This window comes from Pteropus medius, unplaced genomic scaffold (genome assembly GCF_902729225.1).
Source record: "Pteropus medius unplaced genomic scaffold, Ma_sr-lr_union100, whole genome shotgun sequence".
NCBI classification, from domain to species: domain Eukaryota; kingdom Metazoa; phylum Chordata; class Mammalia; order Chiroptera; family Pteropodidae; genus Pteropus; species Pteropus medius.
In genome coordinates this window covers 9,868,892-9,894,296 of record NW_024355990.1, presented here as the reverse complement: position 1 = coordinate 9,894,296, position 25,405 = coordinate 9,868,892, and the positions used below count along the sequence as shown (strand labels likewise).

General features: G+C 48.5%; 1 protein-coding gene across 4 annotated transcripts in view; it reads right to left on the bottom strand.

Moving 5' to 3' along the window:
• Nucleotides 1-25,405, bottom strand: part of RGS9 (regulator of G protein signaling 9) — a 77,741-nt gene that overhangs the window by 12,195 nt on the left and 40,141 nt on the right. For 3 of the 4 annotated variants that reach the window (XM_039859262.1, XM_039859259.1, XM_039859260.1), the window contains 9 exons: nucleotides 25,081-25,152; nucleotides 17,131-17,160; nucleotides 16,363-16,424; nucleotides 14,466-14,579; nucleotides 12,365-12,480; nucleotides 7,967-8,054; nucleotides 5,944-6,082; nucleotides 3,149-3,234; nucleotides 790-907 (listed from right to left, as the gene is read on the bottom strand). In XM_039859262.1, coding sequence (XP_039715196.1) covers nucleotides 790-907; nucleotides 3,149-3,234; nucleotides 5,944-6,082; nucleotides 7,967-8,054; nucleotides 12,365-12,480; nucleotides 14,466-14,579; nucleotides 16,363-16,424; nucleotides 17,131-17,160; nucleotides 25,081-25,152 — 825 coding nt within the window. The remainder of the gene's footprint in view (nucleotides 1-789; nucleotides 908-3,148; nucleotides 3,235-5,943; nucleotides 6,083-7,966; nucleotides 8,055-12,364; nucleotides 12,481-14,465; nucleotides 14,580-16,362; nucleotides 16,425-17,130; nucleotides 17,161-25,080; nucleotides 25,153-25,405) is intronic. The other variant, XM_039859261.1, reaches the window with a different exon arrangement.

Sequence of the window (25,405 nt, the reverse complement as noted above, 5' to 3'; positions counted from 1 at the left end):
AATGGCGCACCCCTCCTCCCATGAATGAAGACATCAGCCCCTTCGCTTTTTATCCAAAAAAGTTGTTCCTCCAAAGGCCATTTCACCTTGACTGCTCTGGAGGCATCAGGCCTGAGTCCTTCACTCCTACTTATTCCTCTGGCATGTAAAAGGGGGTGGGGAGACCTACATGGGAAGGAGAGAGCCCCCCAACTCTCAATAATTGTGACTAAGAACAAGCTTGACAGAAACGTCTTAGCAGGGCCCGTATCTACAGGGGACCCAGCAACCAGGCCCTGGGGGATCTCTGACTGCTTTAGAAGCAGGGTCTACACTGGATGAGATGAAGAGCCTCACTAAGCTATTTGAAACAAATGTGCCCGACAGAACTATGCCTGGGGCTTGGGAAGAGAGGCCTTCTCTATTATTTTCCGAAGCAAATGGCTGAACACAGATCAGCCTGTTTTCTCTGTGATTCTTACTACAGAATCCCCTACAGCAGATAAGAGGTCACACGACAACTAAATCGGGTGACCTCCCCACACCATGGCCAACCCCGCCCCTTGGTTGTGGAGGGTGGGGGTGGCTGTGGTATTGGGAAGCCCACCATGGAGGAGATCAGAGAAATCCGGGAGGAACCTGACTACCCCACTGCTCCACTAACGGGGATGGAATCTTCTAGACTCTGGCCCTGCCCCTGCTTGCCTCTCTCAAGTGCGTGCCCCACCCCCGACTCCCCCAGGAATTGTAGATTTATTTAGGAGGCAGCTCTCTTTTGAGTTGGCTCCTGCGGTCCAGCTTGCTCATGACCTGAGTGATGTCCACTGTGTTGGCTGCTTCTCGAGCCTTGGCTTCTTCCTCCAGCTGCCTCAGGATGACGGGGCTCGGGCTGGAGCGCAGGTGACGCCGCATAAATGGCAGACTGGAGCTGGAAGGAAGGAAAGGATCGGCCATTGGCGGGGAGTCACACTGCCTGCCCAACAACGAGCCCGGAACACGGGGCGGAGGCAGGGCAGGAGGCGGGAATCCGGGCTCGGTCACACTGTCCTGGTGAACGTCGGGGGCCTCTCAGAGGCATGTCCCACCTTAGCTCTTTTCTGTCCTTGGAGCATAAGGCCAGAGTGAGCCCCATCGGCCATCAGATTTAGCTTACGCACAAGGAAGACTGCTCTCATGGTGACAATTACGGACACACTATTTACAGCATTTAGAAATCAATTTGTCATCTTAACTTCCTGTAGGCTCTCCTTGAAACCAGGGGCAAGGAGGGTTTGGGTGCTGGAAGCGTTTGTGCCTCCGGAGAGAGTGGGAGCATTCGTTTTCAAAAGCCAAGGTTCCAGGAAGGAGGGAAAGAGCTGGGCTGTCCCCAACGGCGAGGTCTGATGGGCAGAGGAAGGGGGAGGGGCCCAAACAGGGTTGGGGAGCTGGTGGCACTATGCACGAGCGCCAGATGAGTTAGAGCCTTCTACAGAAGCTAAACATAAGGACTGCTGGGACCAAACTCTCTTTCCCGGGGCCTCGGGAGCCTGGACAAACCTCCAGATGCCTGACCAACGCAGGAAATGGTGAGCCGCCCACAGGCCTGGAAGATGAGCATTTTAGCAGCAATGGTAGACTTAAAACTTAGGACATCCCCAAATTTCTGGACTGCATGGGCCCCTAGAACTCTCGTCTCTACCCCAGGGAGTAAAAGGGCTCCCTACCAGCAAGTCACTCCTAATATAGGGTCTCCCACCCACCCCGCCAAGGGGGAGGCTTAGAGCTCGATTTAACTCGTTCTGGAAAAATTAACTTTTATAAGTTGTCTCACACCTGCAGGTCATGGAACAAACTCACACCCACCACCAGGCCCACATAGTTACAGGCCAACTTCACACGTTACAGGAGCATTCCCACTCACGGCAGTGGTGACCACATCGCCAGATGGCAAGACCCCGCACTGAAGCCAAGCGTTCCACCTGTGGTCTAGCAGCACCCCAGCCCTCAAAGCACCTGGGGAGCCCAAGAGGAGACCCCAGATGATGTCTCAGGTCTGCCCCAACTCACAAACTATCTGGAGAGAGAAGCACAAGACTCCCCTTCCTTACCGCTGCTTCCTGGCAGAACTGGTGGAGTGACCACAGCCCTCTCCTGTGGCTTAAAGGAGCCGCTTTCAAGTCCCCAAGGACCCTGAACTCCCCTTTTTCCCCCGGCAAACCGAGAAGCACAGCGCCACAAAGACCTCCTTTCTCTCTGTCCAAACAGGGCCATTATCCTCACGAACGAAGCCGAGTGGGGGTTTTTTAAACCCTCCCGAATAAAGGCTCTGGTCCAACCGCCCCTCTGTCGAGTTGACTGGAGATGCTGGGAAAGAGTCCGGCCTGAGCTGAGCCGGCAAATGGGGATATTTACGAACCACGGTGGGGACAGGACCTGCGCGGGAGCTGGGGAACCTCCGCAAAGCTCCGCGTCTTCGTTCAAGCTGTCATCTTCGATCCCCATAGAGGTTTCTTTTTCCCCCAGAAAAAAAAGAGCTCAAGCCGCCCCTCAGAACACCACTTCACCTTTGCCCACGGGCTCTGCCAGGTGTAAGGAGCCACATCTCCCACGTGGAAGGCGAGAACGAACGAGACAACTAACAGACACTGAAAGGCAGTCCGCTGGAGTCCGCAAGACCACGTAGAATGTCACTGTTCCTTCCCCCTAACGGTCTACCATTTTGAGGGTTACAATCTGCTATACTCCATAGGTCTTAATACGTTACAAGGACACAAGAAAGGATGTGGCTAAAGTAAGTCCCATACATTGGTTTGGAGGTGACACGTAGCAATTAAAAAAAAAATCAATGAACTGCAAAACATATAGAAAAAAACTTAAAAATTAATAAAAAACTTTTAAAAAACCATTGAGTTGCTTCCAGTTGTAATGTGTAACAACCAGTCTGAGAAGACTTTCAAACCAGCATATGGGAAACAAAACTTACTGGCAGTAGTGACTAAGGACCTCTTGCCAGGGTGACTTCAGGGCATTATGAAGCCAATGAGACAATCACACCCCAAGGAACACTTCCCAGTCCCCAACATTTTCATTGAACAAATAGCTCAACCATGACCATGGGTCTAAAAGAGCACATTTCTCTGTCAACGAGACAGCAGGCAACCAGCCAGCCATGACACACCATTCCACTTGCCTTCTCTTGCTGGTTTCCTGAGGTTCGATAGCTTTGGCCAGCATCTCCTTATAGATCGGAGATTTTAAATAGCGAGCATAAGAATCCTGGTGGGAACAAGAGAAAAACAGGAACGATGAGAGAGAAAGTGTCTAATCAAACGAACACCCTTGCCATTTTCAAGCCCTCCCTTGGCGGTTAGATGGCAAGGTTAAAGAATGTGTCTCCTCATGTGAAAGGTGTTTTGGTGTGTGCCCAAAGCAGTGAATCTCCACTGTGATCCCGAACAGCAAGATCCATTTCACCCAGCATCTTGCTAGAAATTCACATTCTCAGGCCCACCCCAGTCCTACCGAAATAGAAACTCTGGGGGTAGGGGGACAATCTGAGCCTTAACAAGCCTCCAGGTGATTCTGCTGCACATAGGTCAGAGAATCAGTGACGATAGCCACCCCCCCCACGCCAAAATCCATGCCGGGGGCGACTCAGTGAAGCCGGCACGAGACGAGAGGACACCTGCGGCCAGCCTCGCCCACCCAATACCTTCTTCCAAGAAAGAGGAGCAGCCATGAGCCTGCGGGCCCACCTCGAAACTTGCTAACATTCCTTTCTGCCCTGGATTTGAGTATAAAGGCACGAGAAGATCAAGATAAGACCCAGGTGCAGACTTCTCCTGTGTGGATCTCTCCAGGGACCGCGGACAGGTTCCGAGGCATCACTTCATAAATGCTGCCTGCTTCTGAGCACACTCAACCCTCTGGTCACAGGTCCGGGGCAAAGCTCACAGCGACAAGCAGGGAGGGAGAATGTCTACATGTATTGGAGGAGACCATTCTAAGGACTGAATGGTAGCAGTAAAAGTCACGAGAACAGGACAGTCTGGGAATAGGGACTGGGGACACAGTGGGTCATGTCAAATTTACTGTCGTAGGACATGGCCTGTAGCGACATGCAGTCCAGGAAGCGTAAATATCATTCAGTTACCCATGACTCTGTTTTGTTCTGGCTAGTAGCTGGTCTCCCTGGCTAGTAACTGGTCTCCCTGGGAGTCTCCCTAAAAAGTTATATGAAAACCACATTTCTGAATTCTAAAATACATTAAGGAAGACCGTTATTAAAGAAATCCTGCTGTAAATCTTCTAAGGTGAATGCAGAAAAATCACCCACCGATGAATAATAAATGGTAAAAGAAATGGCTAATGTGGCTTGGTGAAAATTCTAAATTATTACATATTTTAAAAGCAAAGTAAAACTATCTCTTTATAATATGATATACATAAAAGACTAAGGAAAATAAGTCTAATAAGGAAAACTAATTTTAAAAATTCCATTCACACAAACCTATATCATATAACAAAGTTTCTAGAAATACTTTGCCATAAAAGGAATAATTGCCATATGAGAAGTTGAAGCTTAGGAAGAAAGTCTCGTGGGGCACAGCACCAAATAGGAACCGTACCAGACAACTTCTCTAAGGCTAACCCTGAGCCTCACATTCTAATTTCTTAAGAAAGTGATTTATTTTCTCTCGGGTTCCCTTTATTTTTTAAAAAAACAATTTCCTGAAAATTCTCATCACATTCACTTTATATTAATAAGAAGGCTATCTGATTTCTCACAGGGTTTTTAACGTAAGTACACACACTAGATCTTCCATATGTTCCATTTTTTTCCTTTTTTAATTTAATTTTATTATTAGTTTCAAGTATAAAGTACATCGGTTAGATGTTTATACAGTTTATAAAATGATCCCCATAATTGCTCATTCTCTCCTTTGGCTCTCAATGTAGCCATCACATTAATGCTAACCGCACTCCCTACGCCGTGCTCTCCATCCCCGTGACCCCATCCCCGTGACCCCATCCCCGTGACCATCTACTAACTGCTCATTCATACTTATTTAACCCTTTCACCCCACTCTCCAGCCCCCAGCCCCTCTCCCCTCTGGCCATCACCCAATTGTCCTCTGTATTTGTGAGTCTGTTTTCGATTAGTTTGTTCTTTTGGTTCCTTAGATTCCGCACATAAATGAAATCATGTGGTGTTCATCTTTCTCTGTCTGACTTATTTCACTCAGCCTAACCTTTAGGTCCATCCATGTCATTGCAAATGGAAGGATTTCATTTTTTAATGGCTGAGTAATATTCTATTGCATATATGAACCATAACTTCTTTATTCAGTTGTCTGCTGATGGGCATTCAGGTTGCTTCCATATCTTGGCTATTGTAAATTGTGCTGCTATGAACGTAGGAATGCGTAGATCTTTACGAGTTATTGTTTTGGTACTCTTTGGATAAATACCCACATGTCACTTTTGCTGAGGGCCAGGGCCACCAGAATGGCCGCGATTCAACAGTGGAGACTAAGAGCCTGGGTTAGGACTCGGGGAGACCCAGTTTGAACCTGGGCTCCACATCTGGTGAGACCCTGGGCAAACCACTGGCCTCTGAGGAAATAATCCCCGCCTCGTGGGATGTCTGCTACAAAGTTCCATGCTTTGCACAGCGATGACACTGTGTAATCCTTTGTAAACGATAGCTCTTAGAGCAAGACGGTCATGACCAATGTCATCACTGCCCATGAGAACACAGACAGCTTCCCCCAGTGGTCCTCCCCAGCCAGTGAGCTTAGGAGCTCAAAGAGGTTCCAGCCCAGTGGACAGGTGGAAGAGACGCTGACAGGTCTGCATCCCAACACCAGCAAAGCAGTAGCCACATATCATCTCTCTTCTCCCCTGCGTCTAAAGAACTTTGCAGGTCCCTGGGGAGGGAAAGGCTTCCGGGCCCCCAGGACCCTCAGCACGGGCCCCACTTACCTTCTTCATGAGCATGTAGATGTGGGTCTGTGCCGCATCCAGCACATAGCGGTGGGGGTGCCTCAGCCCCTTAACCGTGATGTCCATGGTTTTGCCATCTATGTTGATCCATCTTCTTGCCCCTGGGGCCAGGAACAGCCTGGGATGGGGAGGGAAAGGCTAGCAAAAGCAGCTAAACCAAGTCGGTTAATGAACAGTTCCCAACTGCTTGGGAGGGAAGGATGGACAGAACTCGGGCCTCCCGGGATGAAAATGGTCCCTTTTTAGGAGACACTAGAGTTTGAACAGGTTGTCGAGCAATATTTCTCAGAAGCAAGAAAACAGCCACGCCGGTATTGCCCACGTGACTATTTAGCTTCTCTGTTCCCACGTCTAGGACAGAGAGCAGAAAGCAGCTGGGGTGGCCCTGGCCCTGGGGGCAAAGAACCCAGCGTCTGACTTAACGCCCCTGCCTCCTTAGTTACCAGGATTCAGGTCGAGACACCTCCACGCAGGTGTTTCACGGCCTCAGCTCCCTTCTGCCCAGTCGAGATGTGTTTGGAGGTGAATCCTGAACGTTCTGTTGGGAGGCAGCCCACTGTCCCAGCACCCAGAGGTTTGCTGACCTGTGCATCTTTGACAGCCCCATGACAACCCCAACTCGGCCACGGTCCCTGAGTCCTTCAGCTCCCACTGGGACTTCGGACACTCTCCAATCTTTCCCAGCTCAGTTATTGATTAGGGTGTTCCTGCCATACTCCTAAGCTGTACATTAAACTTTGGGGATGCAGACTAAGATTACATAACTGGGGAGCCTGGGGAGGAAGGAAGCTCATACAAAGATATAGGCAGTGAGGTTCCTTTGGATCAGATTTTTGGAATTAGGAGTTGTGCATGGGTCATCGTGTGCAAGGCAGCCAAGCACCCCCGTCCTGGGGAAGGATGGCACGGGACCCACCTGGACTGACAATACCTCCCTGACCCCCACTTCTCCTGGAGTGCAGAGTGCCTCCCTGTGAGAGGAAGTGGGCAAACGTTTGAGGAAGTACAGGTGCCTCCAGGTATGTAGCCCCAGGTTCTTCGGCACTGTTACTGCCTCTCTAAATTGAGAAAACTGGGATGGTCCAGTCTGAGCCCATTCGAAGGAAGGACAGCACAGGCACAAAGGGATAAATGCTCAGAGAGGTGGGCCATCTGGCCTGCCACCCACAGCTCAGCACCGCAGCCCAGTGGTTGCAGACACCTGGCTCTAGCTCAGGGGCGGTTGGGCTTCGGGAATCACAGCTGAGCTTGTGAGTATGCACTAAACACGCTGGGCCCTCAGAGACAAAGGCTGGTGTCCACCATTGCCAGCGCAGAGAGGACCAGCAAGGACGTGACCACAGCAAGACGGGAGCACCCTCCGGGTGGGGGAGGCGGGCGGGCGGCAGGTCTCAGTAGCCGTGCACCTCGGCAGTACCCGTGGCCTCGTCGCATCTCCCCTTCCCTAGCCACCTGCCCATCAGAAGCAGGGCTGGCCCTTCAGAACTGGAACCCATGGCTCTTGAGTAGTTTGGAGGAAAGCCAGGCCTGCAGAGGGGCAGACTAATTGCTATGCTGAGCAAGTAAGGGCTAAAGAGCTGTGCCCACATTTGTAACCCAAGCTGGGCTCGCTGTCCCAGACACTCGGGGAACCTCCATCCCCTTCTCGGGCCTTAACTCTCTAAGGTGGTCTGTGGAATAGGTTTTCCCATCTTACCTATTTCCTTTCTCCTCTCTCTCAAACACGCACGCGCACATGCGCACACCCCTACCTCCCAGGAGACCGAGGGGGTTTATTCAAAGACAGAGCCCTGTAATTCAAGGCAGCTTGCTTTTCTAACTCTTAAGCACATTCTCCTAAGAGCAGGGGAATCCTTGCAAAGCAGCGGTGGGCTATTTATAGCATGGCAGGTGCATCGGCTGACAGCTGACGTCGACACGAGGGATGTGGGACCTCAAAAGCAATGGGGTGGCCAGCTGGGGGCCCACGGGGAAGCTCTCCAACAATCCGGCTAATCCTCACTTGTAAATCTCCTCTGCTTTCTCCTTGACCTTGGACTGATCTCCATACTTCAGATCTTCACAGGCTTCCCAGAATCCCAGATTCTCCCCTGCACAGGGAGGAGTGGGGTCCACGCAGACGAAAGCCAGACAGGAAACGAGTCGGGAGAAGAAAAGAGGAAAGAAAAGAAATGGGTCAGCTGGGAGGGATTCGGTTTCCCAGAGTGACGATCATCTGCCTTCTGCAAAACGAGCCACGGCACAGTATGGGGCTGGGCAGAACACTCCTGGAGGGAAGGAGCCGGGTCTCCCTGCCAGGCCCCGGGAGAGTGCCCTTAACTCAGTGACCGGTCCACACGTGTTCTCTGAAATGCACCAGACTGCCACCCGCCATGTCCGAAGCCACACGTGTCTAATGCGAACACTGCTCTTTCCCCAACGGTACACAGCTCGGAGCTCTTGTCAGCCCCAGAGGTTGTCACGTTCCTTTTTTGTCCTAGGATTGGCTGTAGCAAATGTGTTTGAACAAGTCTGCAGGTGATTGGGCTTGTAAACAGGTATTGCTACATGACAGGTTGTCTTCATGAAGGGTCCTGTTTACTCTGCAGGTGTCAGCGACTGCATATGACTTCTGCCTCCCCTGTTTGTGTGTGAGAGCCCATCTTTTAAAACCCCTCGAGGGCATGTTCCAGCCGAAGGTCTTCACAGAGAGACTGCTCACGCCATGATGCTGATGCAGACTCTCAGAAAAGGCCTGGCCACTACGGGGACAGTCACCTGAGCCAGAGGGACGACGCTCCTCTGGCCAGAGTCCTCCCAATCCTTCAGTTCCTTCCAACTTGAAGTTCTCTGGCCAGTTCTCCCCAGCACCCAGAGTAGTGCGAATACTGGGTACAGTCACCCCAGGTGGCAGTTTTTGCCTGAGAAAATACGATGATCACGCCAATGGGACAGCAGAAGCCTGCATGTGCATGTGTGTGAATGTGTGCGTTTGTGTATGCGTGTGCCTGTGTGCATGTGTGTGTGAGATGTGTGTGTATGTTATTGTCTTGTGTGTGAATGTGTGTGTATGTGTGTGCCTGTGTGCATGTGTGTAGATGTGTATGTGTGTGTTGTGTGTGTGTGAATGTGGATGTGCATGTGTGTGAATGTGTATGTGTGCATGTGTGTGTGCATGTGTCCATGTGTGCATGTGTGCCATGTGAATGTGTGTATGCATGTGTGTGCCTTGTGTAGACTTATGTGAATTTATTGTATATGCGAGTGCATGAGTGTGAATGTGTATGTGTATGTGTGTTCCTTGTGTGTGAATGTGTATGCATGTGTGTGCCTTCTGTGCACTTATGTGAACTATTATACTCGAGTCCATGAGTGTGAATGTGTATATAATGTATGTATTATTGCCTTGTGTGTAATGTGTGCATACATATTATTACCTGATATTACATGTATGTGAATATGTATGTATAGCAGGAATTACATGAGTGTAGATAATGTATATCATGTGTATATTATGTGTTCCTTGTGTGTGTGAATGTACACACCTTGTGTGTGAATGTGTGTGCCTTCTGTGTGTGAATGTGTATGCACATATGTCTGTGCCTTGAGTGTGTGAATGTATGCACCTTGTGTGTATGGATGTGTGTTCCAGTATGTGTGTGCCTTGTGTGCATGCATGTGAATGTGTGTGTGTGAATGTGTGCATGTATGTAATGCGCCTGCGTGTGCATGTGTGCATGTGTGTGGATGTGTGTACATGTATGTGTGCGTCTTGTGTATGCATGTGCATGTGTGTGCATGCGTGTGCATGTGTGCATGTATCTGTGCGTGCATGCATGAGAATCACGGAAAGCCAGTGCGTGGGGACACAGACAAAAGAAGACCCTTCCTCCTCTTTCACAGTGGTTTTGGAAAGCCCCCGGGTACTTCAGACTGGCACGATTCTTAGCTACTTGACGTCTGTCCCCAGACGCTAGGGTCCTTCCCCTGCGGTTCAAACTTCAGGTTGTTCTTAGGACGGAGATCGCAGACCTGGGTGCTCAAATGAACATCAAGTGCAATGCAGATCATCTTGCCCGTGGCAAAAAACGATTAATTGCTTAAGGTTAAAATTAAGTGAGCAATTATTCACAAGAGCCAAAAGGTGGAAACAACCCAAACGCCCATCAATGGAGGAATGGATAAGCAAAACGAGGTTACTCACATACCACGGAATCCCATTCAGCCTTAAAAAGGAACGAAATTCTGACACAAGGTACAACATGGATGAACCTTGAAAAATCTATGCTAAGTAAAATATGCCAAACAGAAAAGAACAAGTATTGTACGATTCCGCTTACATGAAGCACCTAGAAATAGTCAGATTCATAGAGACAGAAAGTAGGATGGTGGTTGCCAGGAGGGATGAGGGAGGAGTTAGTGTCTGAAGGAGACAGAGCTTCAGCTGGGGAAGATGGAAAAGTCCTGTGGGTGAATGGTGGTGACGGCTGCACAATATCACTGAACTGTGCAGTTAAAAATGGTCAAAATGGTACACTTTACGTTATGAAAACTTTGCCGCCACAAAAAAATTAAACAAGGACACAAAAATGTGTACTCGAATGTTCACAGTGGCATTATTCCTAACAACCAAAAAGCTGCTGAAACAACCCAAATGCCCACCAACGAATGAATGGAGGAACAAAATGTGACAAAGCCACACAATTAAATATTCTTCAGTCGTAGAAAGGAATGAAGCATTGTTACAGGCGACAACGTGGATGAACCGTGAAAACATTATGCTACACGAAAGAAGACACAGGACAAGTATTTTATGATTTCATTCATATGGAATGTCCAAAATAGGCCAATCCAATAAAATGGGAAGTAGATTAGTTGGTTGCCTAGGGCTGGGGGGGTAGGAAAGAAGAGGGGAGCAGAAAAAGAAAGAATAGGGAAAGACTTCTAATGGGTAAGGGGTTTCTTTTTGAAGGGGAGAAAACTTTCCGGTGATGGCTGCACAACTTCATGAATATAGTAAAACCACTGAATTGTACAATTTCAAATGGTATATGTATTACAGCCTGTGAATTTATGGTCTGTGAGTTATATCTCAATTTTTAAATGTTTTTAATAAAAATGAGCAAAGTGATGATTCATGTGCCCTGTTCATGTCTGAAGCCTCGAGCATATCTTGAGTAGATCACCGATAGTACTATTTTAATAATGCAGAAAAGAAAAATCTTTTCCTCAGGTTTTGTTATTAAGCAATGCGTAGGTAGGATAAACTCAGGGTGTGGTTTGTGGCGTTGCCACTAGATGGCACCCTCTCCACTTATTCGCCAGTTACTTCCCGCCCTGCTAAGAGCGTCCCTCTCTCCCATCCATCTAGTCTGGGGTTTATTACATCCTGGCAGTTAGGTTTGAATAGAGAGAAGGATTTTCCAGAATCACATTATAATGTAACGTGCTGCATCAGGAGGTCAAACAGGCCGATGGCACGTCTCGTGGGATGAGTTTCAGGAGCAACCCCACAGACCACTGGGTCTTGGGGAGTAAGAGGCTGAGTACTGAGGCTCACATGTGACGCTCCCCAGAGCCGGGGAACCAGTAAGAAAGTAAGTGAACCCCATAAGAGTAAATATGTCAACAAAGAGGATGAAGCCGATGGAATACTCAGCCCAATGAAACCGGTCCTGATCTGGCCTTGGGTTTTCCCAGATGGTTCTCAGTGCTGTAGATTTAAAAAGCTGACACATCAGAGATGGGATCTACAGTGTGGCTTCCGCCCATTCCATTAAAATCTGCTCCCTCCTGAGACCGAGACGAGACCAGGATGGCCACGTGTTAGGATCCGCTGGAGAGTTGTCAAAACTTGGGAAAACCCACTCCAAACAAATTGAAAAGAAACCTTCTGGATAGGATCTGCCAAGCTCGTTTTACAATATCACCAGGCGAATCCAACCCGCGGCCAGGGAAGAGAAGCGCTGAGCTGGAGAAAATCAGGCTGGGAGACAAAAAGAGAAAGCCTGCTTTCCCCACTCCCTTCTGCTCCGTTCCCCGAGGGGCTGCACTTGACCGCAAGGGACACAGAGCTCCTGGGCCGGCGACCCCGAGGATCAAAGCCGGCCTGAGTGGACAGCACCCTTGGAAACGTGAATTCACTAATGTCAGCAGATAAAATTGCCCCCCCCCCTCAGTGGTGGGGCCCCTCGGAAACTCCATGCTAGACATAACAGGGGTGTTTCTCAAAAAACTTTAAAAAAAAGAAATGTTAGCTTTGAAAAACTGCATGTTATGGGTGGTAAATATACGATGCAAAATATATATGACTTACTGTTGCATTGACACTTACTGGATTTCATTAATCAATGTCACCATAATAAATAAAAGAATAAAGAAAAGAAAAAAAATTTAAAAAGTCTTAAAAAGGTAGACCCACCACTGAATTCTTTCTTGAGGAAGTACTGGAAGCTCTGCCGGCCCTTGGGGTCCCGGATCAGCTCGCTGAAGTTGAAGGCCCACCGCTCTACCCGCATCTTGGTTGGCGTTTCCACCCTGGGGGGTGACAATCCATCAATGCACCAGACACTCAGTGCAGGGGGGCCATGCCAGGCGGTGGCCTGGGTAGCGGCGAGGGGTTTTAGCGCCCCACTAGCCTCCGTGAATCCCACGGCCCAGAGCTCGACCCAACACCCCTCCACCCCCACTTCTGCACAAACGTACAATCCAAATAATCACTTGGTAGGAGAATGCAGCCCCAGACGAGTCTGCTGGCCACATAGCGGGAGCGGGCTACCCCGAAGGGGAGGGGGATCCCCACAGCAGAGAGCCTCACACTCCAGCCACTCCCTTCGCCTTCAGGGATGCCTCCTCCAAGGCCCGTGGGGACAGCCAGCCGAGGGTCACGTCACCACACTGGACCAGGAAAGCATTCCAGAGCAGCCCTGGTGATGGGTGCTATGGCCACCGGCTCCCCACCTCCCGGCACCCCAATGCCTGTCATCACTGGAGAGCACCCCCTTCACCACGGGAACACATTGGCATCTGGAGATTTCTCCTGTACCTGCCTTCAGGCCAAGCACCTCTGGGTAGACCCCATTTGTCATCTGTGCACCCTTTCCCAGACTTCTAAGATGCAAGTCCCACCTGGTGTCAACGTTTCGAAAGGTCTCCTGCCCAAACCCTCTTGGGACCACCCTTTTCCTGGCCAGGCGGCCCAGCCTTCTCCTCCATGGAGTCAAACTCCACGTACTCTTGTCCACAAGGAGATTTGGGTCGCCCCTCTTATCTGTAACTGGGAGACAGGTGCAGACTCCAGAAAACCATCCTAATAACTAGAGCCCTGAGGAGGAGGGAAGACTCCCCAGAAAGTGGTTCTAGAGTCTTCCACTCTGCAACTGACATAGCAGACAAGTGACCCCAAACTCCAGATGAGTGCCCTCCCGAACCTAGCAGCTACCCACAGAGGCTACATGGAGCAGGCAACAGGGCTACCCAGCCCTGCCTACCTGGCTAGGTCGATGCTGCCTGTATGTTCCTCATGCCCTAAGTGTGATGGCCTTGGCACTGACCTAAGCTGCAGGCTTACCAGCCCCTCCTCCCCTCTTCTCCTCCTCTACCTTTCCGTCTGACTTGACATTTACGCCCTTCTCTTCTTCCTTTCTCCGTTAGCTGACACTCTCCCTCTGTATGACCGCCTTTGCCCGCCTCCCAAAGGCCTGATATATGCAGAGGGACAGCTAGCGGCAACACCCGTTCAAATGCACAAACAGAGCTAAGAGCCAAGGAGTGAGTAGTGTAACTGCCCAGGCAGCTTTCGGCTCTGACCACCAGGAACTTAGTTTGACACTGATTAGATATCCAATATGTGAAGCCGGAAAAGTATTTGTTTCCTTTTCAAAAACAATACAATGTTACACATAGAGTTACCATTTGACCCAGCAGTTCTACCCCTAGGTAGACACCCAGGAGAAACAAAAACACACATCCACACAAAAACCAGTACACGGATGTTCACCGCAGCATTATTTGTAAGAGTTAAGAACAGAGACAAACCAAAAGGTTCAGTAACCGGTGAATGAATAAACAAAATGCGAGGTGTCCGTACAATGACGATTATTCAGTCATAAAAAGGGACTGAGTACTAACGCATGCTAGAACACGGGTGAACCTTAAAAGCATTATGCTAAATGGAAAAGCTAGTCACAAAAGGCCACATATTGTATGATTCCATTTATATGAAACGTCCAGAATAAGTCAACCCATAGAGACAGAAAGTGGTTTAGTGGTCGCCTGGGGCTGGAGGAATACTGTGTGTGTGTGTCTGGGGACAGGGGAGGTACAAGGCGGGGTCTTACTTGGGTGATGAAAATGTTTTAAAATTGTCTGTGGTGATGCTTGCAGAACTCTATGACTATAATTAAAAAAAAAAACATTGAATCGTACACTTTAAATGGGTGAATCGTATGGCTTGTGAATTATAACTCAAAAAACTATTTAAAAAAAAAAAAACAAAACAAAACAGTATCTCGAATACATACAATTTGGCATTTAAATCCCAGAACTGAGTGTCATCTGTAATCCAGGGATTGCTAGGAAGGCAGCCTGACATGATGGCATCATTGGACAAAAACTGCTCACTGTATTTGACGATCCTGAAAGGCAAACGGAAAACGATTTTCCCAGAAGTTCAACACCCAAGAGACTGAATCAACACTCAGGATGACCAGCCTGTCCTCCTTTCCTGACAGATTTATTACACACTTACCCCTGTCTTCTTAGAAAAATGCTCTAACAAGGCTCAGATTGGTGGGTATTTGACAAAATTGGTCCCTACTCCACTTAAAACAAAATGCTGCCTCCCGACCCAATCCCTACGTCATTAAAAACACCATCTCTTTACATTGTGTCATGAGTCTTCAAAGCTCAGAGCAGACTCAGTTTGTTCAAAGGGGCACGTGGCGCCATCTTGAAAGCACGAGGGCGCCGGAGACTTGCTGGGGTTCTGCCCACGTGCTGAGGCCCCCCCTTTGTGAGGACAGTGACGGCAGTCTGGAAACCTGGACCCAGTATTCAAAACCTAATTCCCGCTGGCTGAATTAGACCTTCTGAGCCAACACATTTTCTGGTGTCTGGACAGGGCGGAGAAAGCCTGCCATCCCTCCACCCCACAGGTGGGGATGACAGCCACAGTGAACACATGGGCACTGGCCGTGAAGTCTGTCCATACCCCCGGGAGATTGCCAGGACGGGGCCCATTGCCCTAGAAATAGAGCAGAGCCCTGAGTCTGCAGTTCGGTGCAGAGCTCCGACGACCCTCATGTTCTTTGATCAGACCTTTAGTGGAGCAGCTGAAGGGAAGGAAAAAAAAAAAAAATAGGTCCACAGGTCCAAACACTAAAGGTGTCAAGATTATGTAAGGCTCTGAGCCGAATAGAAATTGGAAAGCAGGGCCGAAGAAGTATCCAAGAGCCTTTGAGTCTCCTTCGATAATGTCCTTTCTGTTTGGTTGCAGAAAACTGGGTTTGTGCGACATCAAAGTAGATGGCTTTGGCTTTACCAAGAACAATGAGTATCGTTACGACCCAAAATGGATGCCCACTGAGGATACGGGTGTACGCTCATCTGTGGTCAGGAAATCTTTCGAAGACAGAAGTCATTGGAAAATGTGATTGAGGTCAGGACACATTTTCTCAAGCAGATGGTATTTTTGCAAACTAGGGATTTGGGAAGATGTAAAAAGATATCTGAAGATTTTTACAAGAGCCTAACCCCCAACCATATTAGAACTGGACAAGATACATCTTCCATCTCGATCAGTACTATTCTCGAGTCTTAAACAGTCTGAATAAGTAAGTGTCACCGTGCCTCCCCAGGACTAAGCCAAGTCCATTTTCACATGTGCAGAAAAATCAGAGTTATCAAGGTGGTCCAGAAATGAACTCCACATTTCAAAGGGATAATTGCTGACATTTTGGGAGGCACTAAACCCTTTTGTGTCTGAGAGACTAAACATTCACTGTATCAAATGTAAATTCCTCATTTATCCTGGTTGGATTTTAAATTAAAGATTAATAATGGGACATGTGAACCAGTAAACACAACCCTAATCATTCTGAATGGGTAAGGATAGAAATGCAGGCTATTATGGACCCCCACAGGGTCCAGTGCAGGAGCTGAAAAACTCCTCCCACTTTCCCATCTGCACATTATTGGGTTCTAAGAAAGATGACAGATTTATACAGAACCTCACCCACCCCTGATTTTGCCTACCAGAGTGAAGAACCAGTAACTAACCCCCAAGAGACCTCTTTGTCCCTCAGAGTTTATTAGGCTCTAAGCCAGCCCTTGACTTGCCAAGTCTGCCTTAAAGCAGAAGTTCTCTTCTTGTCTATCTATTGTTCAAACCTCAGCAAGACCAATAAATTGGGGACATACCCTCCAAGGGACACCGAGGACTTCACCGTGGACCTCATTAAGGCCTGTTGGTAATACATGATCTGGAAAAGACACGGTCGTTAGAAGATGTCCTACATCCTCACTCTTGAGTGTCCCTAAACACTGACATTTACATGTGGCCTCTGGAACCAGCAGCCATATACCCATCACAGCACCCGATTCCGTTCCCTGAAGCCGGCCACCTCAGTACCTAGTGGACTCGGGCCCTCAGTAGATGGGTGACCCCAGACTCCAAATTAGGGGCCTCCTTAACCCGGCATGTGTCAGTCTGGGAAAAGGCACCAACTGAAAAATTAAAGTTCTAAGGAACATGAAACCAAGACACAAGGTCAGATGTTTAGCGTTTCCCTCATGTGCCTCTGACTGACAGAAGCAGATCTAACCTCGATGGCCCTAGATACGAGATTTGCCAAAATAACGTGCTACCCTGGACAGATTCTGAACAGCCCTGTAATTGTGGGAGCAGGGGCCAGGGCAGGGGTGCAGATGCTCCACTGCATTTGCTCCCACGTCCTTCAGATCTATGCCTTCTGAGAGTGTTTCATATCCTGAGTCTCAGCATCAGCCCCATTCAGACCTTACTTAAGATGCTTTACCATTCTGTGCTGTCCGTTAATTTGGAAACAATCCTTTGAACTTTACGCATGGCTTTCATTTCATTACTAACTGCAGAGCAGAAAGCCAAAGTACACATAATTTGTTAGAGGATTTAAAATCAAACTTCCCTGGATCTGAGAGACTAATTACCTCTTTTCTGACAGCAATGATTGTTTGTTTCTGTAAAACAAAGAAGCAAAAGCTATTAAATAGATGTCATGAAATCATTACAGTTCAAATACCCATTTGAAAAATAAAAATGTTCTCCCCATGAGGAAATTGTCCATCTTTTCGTGTTTAAAAGATAGAATTTCCCCCATCACCACCACCTCCATCCAATTCGACACAACCACTGGAGAATTAGGTAACTAAGCGATTTGGTGAGGGAAGGGGTATGATTTACCACTGTAACTTGACCCAGCTCTCCTAAAAGCCAAAATGAATTAAAGAACAAGCTTGGGGTTGGTCCTAATCTGCCATCATGTCTACGGAACCATCTTAAATGGAACGAGAGGTAAAGATGGGGAAACTCATGTGGAGCTTGAGTATTTGTTTTTCTCATAGGAGAGAGAGAGAGAGAGAGAGAGAGATCTGAATGAACGGTGAGATTCATTCCTCAGGCATTCAGAATAATCTGACCAATACCATAAGTTGGGGGATGGGGGAGGAGGCGGTAAGCCACGCTGCCAAAAAATAAAGCACACATTTAAAAGACTCGAGACCCGCAGCCACTGAAAGCCGAGTCCCATAGCTGAGCCGTGATGCAGAAGATCGCATCAGGCCCCATGCTCTGCGTGAAGCTGCCTGTCGAAGCAAGTTCACGCCAGGACTGGGCAGCAGCAGGGTGTCCTGTCTCTGGATTTTTTTTAGTTATAGTAGAGAAAGGACGGCTCCCAAAGGGACTCCATGTTTGGGCTCTTAGAAGCTTCTGGAAACCATTCAGACCTGTCTCCTACTAAAATCTTCTACACTCCGACGTGCTTCCTTGGTATCTCTTTGCTGCTCCACACGGCCCCTGGAGGCTGGGCACACCTGGTGACCCCAGTCTCAGTTTTCCTAGGTTTGGTTGTGTCCGGGGGTTGCTTGGTGCTGACTCTTATACTGTTAGTTGACCATCCTAATTTCTGGCTGTTAATATCGATGCTACTTTACACACCTGGGTCTTCGCTTGCAATACGGTCAGAAGTCCGAGGAGGACTCTATTTAGCCAGTGAGCAAAACGACCATTGCCCGTGAGACCGCTGACAAGGAATGAAGGAGAGTCCAGTCCAGGATGTCACACACTCCTCTCGCCTATCTAATCCGTGCCAGGTTTTATTTTGGTCTCTTAGATTGCTTTTATGTAATTGCTTTTCACAGGAAATCCTTTTTCCTGGGTGGGGGAGTGGGGAGAGTTATCTCAGAAAAGTAGGTCTCAGGTAGGTCTCTTGATGTGAACTCACACACACCTGACACCCTCCTTCACAGCATTTATCACAATTGTAATTACATATTTGTTTTGTTTGACTTTGTTTGATATACATACCACCCGGTAGACACCATTAAGAGCAAGCCAGCCATGTCTACCTTCCCTAGCATAATGTCTGGCACCCAGGAGATGCTTGTGCTCAAAGGTCTAAAAAATGGAGACGTATTCTAAGTGTAATAGAATATTTGTCCACTTAAAAAGTTGAAGACACTCCCCAAATGATCCAAATAGTTTGGCAACCACATTGATTATTCATTCTCATTCTGTCTCAACACAAGGCACTGTTTTGGAAGACACACATTTCAGGTAGGAAAGTCCCCTGGGGCCACAGCAGATTTGCATGCAAACCTAAGATAATAAAATTCTCTGTTAAGAGTCTGTTGAAATGGTTTAAAAATAGTATCTACTGGTCTCTGCCCTCTGCTCAAAGAAGGAGCTGGACTGTTGCATAATAATAACCACTTAGCAATTAGTGCAAAGCAATTGACACCTCTTTGCGTCCTTACACAGTTTAAGGGAGAAAGGTTTTATTATTCTGATTTTCAGCTGAGGAAACTCTGAGGCTCTAAGCAAGCATCTCAGCATCTCCTGGTCCATAATTGGTTGAGCCGAGATTCAAACCCATCTACCCTTTTCAGAGCTGAGGAGGGATCCCTAAGAAATAGAAAAAAAGCCCACTGTCATCACCGATTCCCTCCGGAAGCTGAGAATGCTACAGAGTGGAACGACTCTGTCCAGCCATTTCTTGTCAAATTAAAACAAAAAGAGGCGGAGCCCCAGTCACAAGATGAAACACAAACACAGGAAACACTCTTTAATTAACACTAGTGATGGTAAAACAAACTCCCAGCTGTAAGATAAATAAGCCCTGGGGATCTAACGCGCAGCCTGGCGACTTTAATCAGCAACGCTGTACTGTATCACGTACTTGAAGGTTGCTAAGAGAGGAGATGGTAAATGTTATCACCACACACACATGAAGCTGTAATTATGTGACCGACGTCGGAGCTAACTAACCTTATTGTCTTAATTATTTTGTAGTGTATACACGTACCTAATCATCACCTCTTACACCTTAAACTTACATAGATTATACGTCAATGATAGCTCAACAAAGCTGGGGGGCCGGAAACAGTAATTATGGTAAAGATCTCAATCATATTAGGCCTGAGCTGGGCAGTCAGCCTCCTAAACACCCTCCTTCAGAGTGCCCAGGGCTCAAGATAAAACTTCCTATTGGCCACTGATCTGTGGTCACCGGCCCCTGAGTGGACAATCACAGATGAATTGAACCAGATTATCCGTCTGCCCTGATGTCCTCTGGGCCCCCTGGGGAGCTGGCTTTGTAAGTTACTTCTAGTCTGACTTCAGCCTGATATGTTTGTTTCTGGGGCCATTATCTCAGTCCTCAAGATTCGAAAAAAAAAATTTTAGATTTTAATGCACGTCGTTTGCTTTTATTACCCTTTTAGGGCCCTGCATTGGTGGTGTGGTCTGCTGTTGGTTTTCTGATTCCCAGAATTACCAGCTATCTTCTGGGAATCAGACTGCAGCCAGCTCCCTAATAATAGGATGCAGTTGAATATGAGGTTTTCCCACCTCCACCTTGGACTGTCCATGTGGATTTTAGCGTTTATGTCTAGCCTGAAAAATAGTTGTCTCTACGATCAGCTTCCCCTAGATTGACACACAGAGTCTCTCTGTCCTAGGGAGGGTGCATCGGGACAGTGCGGGAGAGGGTTTTGGACTTCTCTAAAAGATCGAGAGAGATTTTGAGGGGGTTGGGGGAGAAACAATGTGGACTTTGGGATCAGACCAAGGTCAAAATCCTGGTTATCACTTATTGGCTACGTAACTTTGGATGAGTTATTTCCCATTTCAAAGCCTCTAATTCCTCATTTGTAAAAGGGGGTAGTAGAAGAAAAAAGGGACTAAATAAGCAATAGACAGGTGACTGGTATACAGCAAAGACTGAACATACAGTGTCTATTGATTTAGAGTTCTCAGGATACTGATACCGAGACTATACACGGTTTTAGCCCTACTTACAAGATAAAATACAGGACACCCGTGCAATATTTGCGACACACTTATACTAAGTTATTTGTTGCTTATCTAAAATTCAAATTTAACTGGGCATCCTATATTTTTATTGGCCAAATCTCATAAACCTATTAATATTATTGTTACTTAGCCAAAGGCCGTAAGAAACATTCGTTTAAAAATAAAGTCATTAAAAAATATATACGCACAATTCGTAAGCAATTCAAAGAAAACCGCCTCATAAAATAAGAAATAAACATTTTTTTTTTCGTCCTGGCATTCACGTACAAATCCCCTGCTTTCTCAACAGCTGGCCCCCCCTGGAGGGCATCATCTGAGTGACACACTTTGCACAGTAAGATTCTGTGTCTAAGGAAGGAATCTTCAAATGTTCTGCATTCTTGGAATTCTAACATATTATTTATTGCTTGCAGAGTTGCCCAAACACGGACATATCTAGAGCTTGTTTACGCAGCTCGGTGGCCGACTTGTTGGCCCTGGAACCCTGGAACCCGGATGCAGGCTACAGACAATTGTCACAGGGCAGGAGGGTCAGGGCCTTGCCCTGAGAGGCCCTCCAGCCACTGTGGACAGGAGTGCGAGACCCCAGACCCTGCGATCGGGCAGCCAGGCAGGAATCTGTGCAGAAACAGAAATGAGGGTCGGGCAAGCCATGGAGAGGAGGCCAAGATGGGGAGAACCACGAGGAATTGGGGCACACGGGTACTGCGAACAGAGAGAGGGGCAAAGTCAGAAACCAGGAAATCCAGGAACTGACACGGGTAATGCAAAGCAGACAAGAGAAGAGACCGGAGGCAGCTGGCTGTCCAAGGAAACAGGAGGTCAAGGTCATGATCCTGTGAAGTATCTGTCCTGCCAGGTACTCCCTGATCAGCAGAAGCAAGACAGACCACACAACTGGCAAGGCACAGCACAAATAAAAATGCCCCTTGTCCAAAAAAAAAAAAATTAGTATTAAGAATTTTAAGACAGCGACAGCAGAACATTAACCAAATACGGGGCTCTACTAAGTGTGAAGCCATGGACCAGTGAACAAGTCACCTGCCATGAAGCTGGCCCTGGATGCAGGACCAAAGGATGTGGCTGGGTAGGGGCGGGGGTGAGGGGGTGAGAATAATGTAATGGCAGTATGAGCAACAGCAAGGGCTGTAGAACCAGAAAGACCTAAGACTGAATTCTGGCTGGGCCAGCGTGGACAAAACTACTCAACTTCTGTTTCTGTTTTATCATATGGAAAATGGAATCGATATTACCTCTTTTTTTACCACGCTGCGTAAGAATTCAATGTCATCCAGCAAATCTTCTAGAAGCTACCTCAATGTCCGTCAAGCACATCTGGCAGGATACGGAGGGGGCTTGGGTGCCCGTGAGCAGGGGTTCAAATCCTGGCTTCTCCATTTCTAAGCCGTGTGTCTTGGCTAAGCTGCTTACTCTGTCTCCTCGACAAGGAAGGAGGAGCACTAATAATACTGGTGACCTCATAGGCTGCTGTGAGTCTTAACTGAGCTGTGACTAGGTGTGACGCACTTAGCCCCATGCCTGGCACGCGAGGAGCTGTCAGCAAATGTCAACGGTCAGCATCATCCCTTCCCAGCCAGCACCAGTCACCCAGGAGCCACAAGAAGAAAGCTGTTTGTGCCCATTTATGTGAGAGTACAGAGGGAACTGTCACTCACTCCCTAGCGGCTCCAGGCCGAGGGCTCTGTGGAACACAGTATTTAATGCCATGAGGCCATATTTCTCTCTTTCACCCAAAGACCAGCGCGTCTGCCCTTGTAAGTTCTGCCATTCTCAGCAGCTGTTAATGGACTAGGCAGGGAAGTTGAAATTGGCGTGTACCTTCCTCCCTCCACCGTCACCTGGGGCAGAAGCATGAGAAGGTGTAAGGACAGAAGAGGAACCCAGATAAGTACAGCCCCCCATAGTGGGATCTAGGTTCCACAGGGCTCCATCAATTATCTCCCGCAGCATGGTCACAGTAGCAACAACAAGGGCTGCTGTGTGTGGAGTGCCTTGGCATGTCGGACACCGTCCTACGCCTGTCACATGCATGTCTCATTTAATCTTCTGAAGGAGCTGTTGTTATTCCCATTTTATAGGTGAGGAAACTGAAGCTTTGAGCGGCTCAAGAGCTTGCCCATGATCACGCCGCCAGGGAGAGGTGGAACCGAGTGGGATTCATGCTGCTGTCAAAGCTCTCTTTAGCACCCTGCGCTGGCCCTTGACACTAAATAGCCATGGTAAGTCTGCTGGGGTTGGGGGAGCACCAGCCTGGGGCGCACCTGGCCGCCGCTCTGTCCCTTACTTCGGGGCCAGATTCTCTGAAATAAAAGGAAGGTGGGGACTTTGCATGCTTGGCACCCCCATATGCCTCAAAGCCTCAAAACTGAGAGAGGACGTGTGGTCCCTGGCCCCTAGCCAGTCCCTCCCGAGGAGGGGCGGCCACCCTGACCAGCAGCCATCAGCCTGAGGAAGAGGGTCACCCAGGGCCCTAGACACCTGCCAACCTAACAGCCTCCTCTCTGACACTTGATGGTGTTTATTTCTTTGGGGTTATTTCCTCCAATTAAGGAAAACAGATACGTTTTCAAGAATTCGCTAATTCTCAGAAATGGCCTCTCTCTTCAAACCAGCACCACGTTCTCTGAGAGGAAACAAAAACCCAAGACCTTTGCACTCCCAAGGCTGCATAGAGACACTGCCCGTTCCCGCCACCCTCTCCTCTCAGAGCAGATAAACCCGAAAAAACCAGGGACACTCAGTCGAACTGGGGATACACTGCAAACAGATAAAACCCAGCACCAGCCTCCGTTTCCCTAACAGCTGGATCCGTCCCACACACCGGGCCGGCTGAGGGAGGGGACAGGCGGGAGGGCCCCGCGTGCATGAGAATTACGGTTCTTAATTCTTCTTAATACTCCACAGCAGTCAGAGCGCAGACAGGAGAAAGAGAGCTGGCGGAAGAAAGAGAGACAGAGAAGGTGATGGTAAACAAAACTGAAAGGACCCCTGCGTCCCGCATCAGCACGGCGGACACAGCCCTGTCTCACACGCTCCGACTCTGAGCTGACGGAATCGCCAGCATCTGGCAAGGGATGGGCCTGAAAAGCCAGAAGACTCGCTCTCCTCCTAGGCTGACTGTGACGTGCTTTGTACCTCTCCCCAAACTGCTCCACACCGGAGAGGTTTCCACAGCTGCCAGTTACCCACAAAAAAGGCAAATCTGCCAGCCAGGTTCAGTATTTGCCTTGATGATTCTGTTTCCATGGCGACCCAAACAACAAGGCCTCAGCAGTTATCTGTCATCTGATGAGGGGAACATGGAAAAGGCCTCTGAAGGCTGGCAGTGGCACACGTGTAACAAAGGAAGGGTCACTTTGAGTCATGGACAAGGGATTTAGCAATGCCCCCCAGGTGACATCCTCTGGGCGGCCCCCACGGTCATCGTGAGTTCCGGGTCCTGGAGGGCAGAAGTGCGCGTGGCACAGAACGGCCTCGCTATCTCTTTCCTGCTCTTTTCTCCTTCCCCATCCATGTCCTTCTTCCTTCCTTCCCAGCACGTCCCTCCTGGCTCCCACTCAGGCCTTAAGGCACCGCCGAGGCTCGGAAGTGACATGCTAGGCTAAAGAGGTCACTGACCCCCTGCTGTCCGGAGACTATAGACAGAAAGCAATGAAACCGCCTTAAGACTAATGTAAATGGGGCTTAGGCTGGTTTACTGGGATCAGTGGTTCTCAACCTGGGCAATTTTGTCCCCCAAGGTACATGGGACAATGTCTGGAGACATCTGTGATTGTCAGGACTGGGAAGCGGGCAGGAAAGGCACGATGTGACTGGCATCTGGTTGGTAGAGGCCGGGGAAGCTACGGTGTGCAGGAGTGCCCCCCAAAGAATTATCTGGCCCAAAACAACAGTGCCATGGTTGAGAAACCCTCACCTGGATGCTCACTATTTCAATAGTTTATCTACTGCATTTCTTTAAATAAGAAACCATCATAGGAAATTGGCCATCCAGCATAAATGGTGACTTATTTGGGAGAAAGGGTCCTTTTAACACAAAAACCATAGGAGAATCTTTCCAAAGAATCCATCCCACTGAGATGCAAAACAAAGTGTGACATTCCAGGTCCTGTCATGTGGATTAGTGTTTAAACCCAAAGTGGATTCAGGGAGTTAAGTCTGGGGCCACAGTCTTCAGGGAGCCAGGGAATTGGCTGAAATGGCATGCAACATATCTGTCTGTGCATCTTTGGGCAGAATGCTTTCGTAAATTTCCTCGGATTTTCAAAGGGGAAAGTGACTCAGAAAAGTCTGAAAACCAACCATCTGGATCCCATTGGCTCCAGCCTGCATTCCAGATATCTCCTCTCTCCTCACCTAGGACCCCTGCCATGGCTTCCCCATCCCCGACACTGATACTGCAGAGCCCACAGTCCTCCTCTCTCTGGCAGCCTCGAAGGGGCGGTGACATGACCCCAACAGACACAAATAGATAACAGACATGTGGACAGCTTCCCAGCCTAAAAACATGGCCTAGGCCCTGCCCAAAGTTGGCAGCAGATACCTACCTGGTTTACCTGAACTTCATTTGGATCGGTCACTCGGTCCAGGCCATAGTCCAGCACGTTGTTCATTCCTGGCTGAATGGAATGAAAATAACATAAGGACCACCGCTAGGAGAGCCTCTAGTTTCCAATTAACTCTAGGTTATGGTCAAGCTGCCACTTGTGATACTGAGCTGAGAAGGGCTTATGGCCTAGCACACGGGGAGCTAGGAGGGTGCGTAAGACCCTCTAGATGAGCCAGTGAGCTTCACGGGGCTGTTCCACCACCACAGCATCCCCAGAACCTGACATGGTGGGACGAATACATGCATGCATTGGTGGATGAATG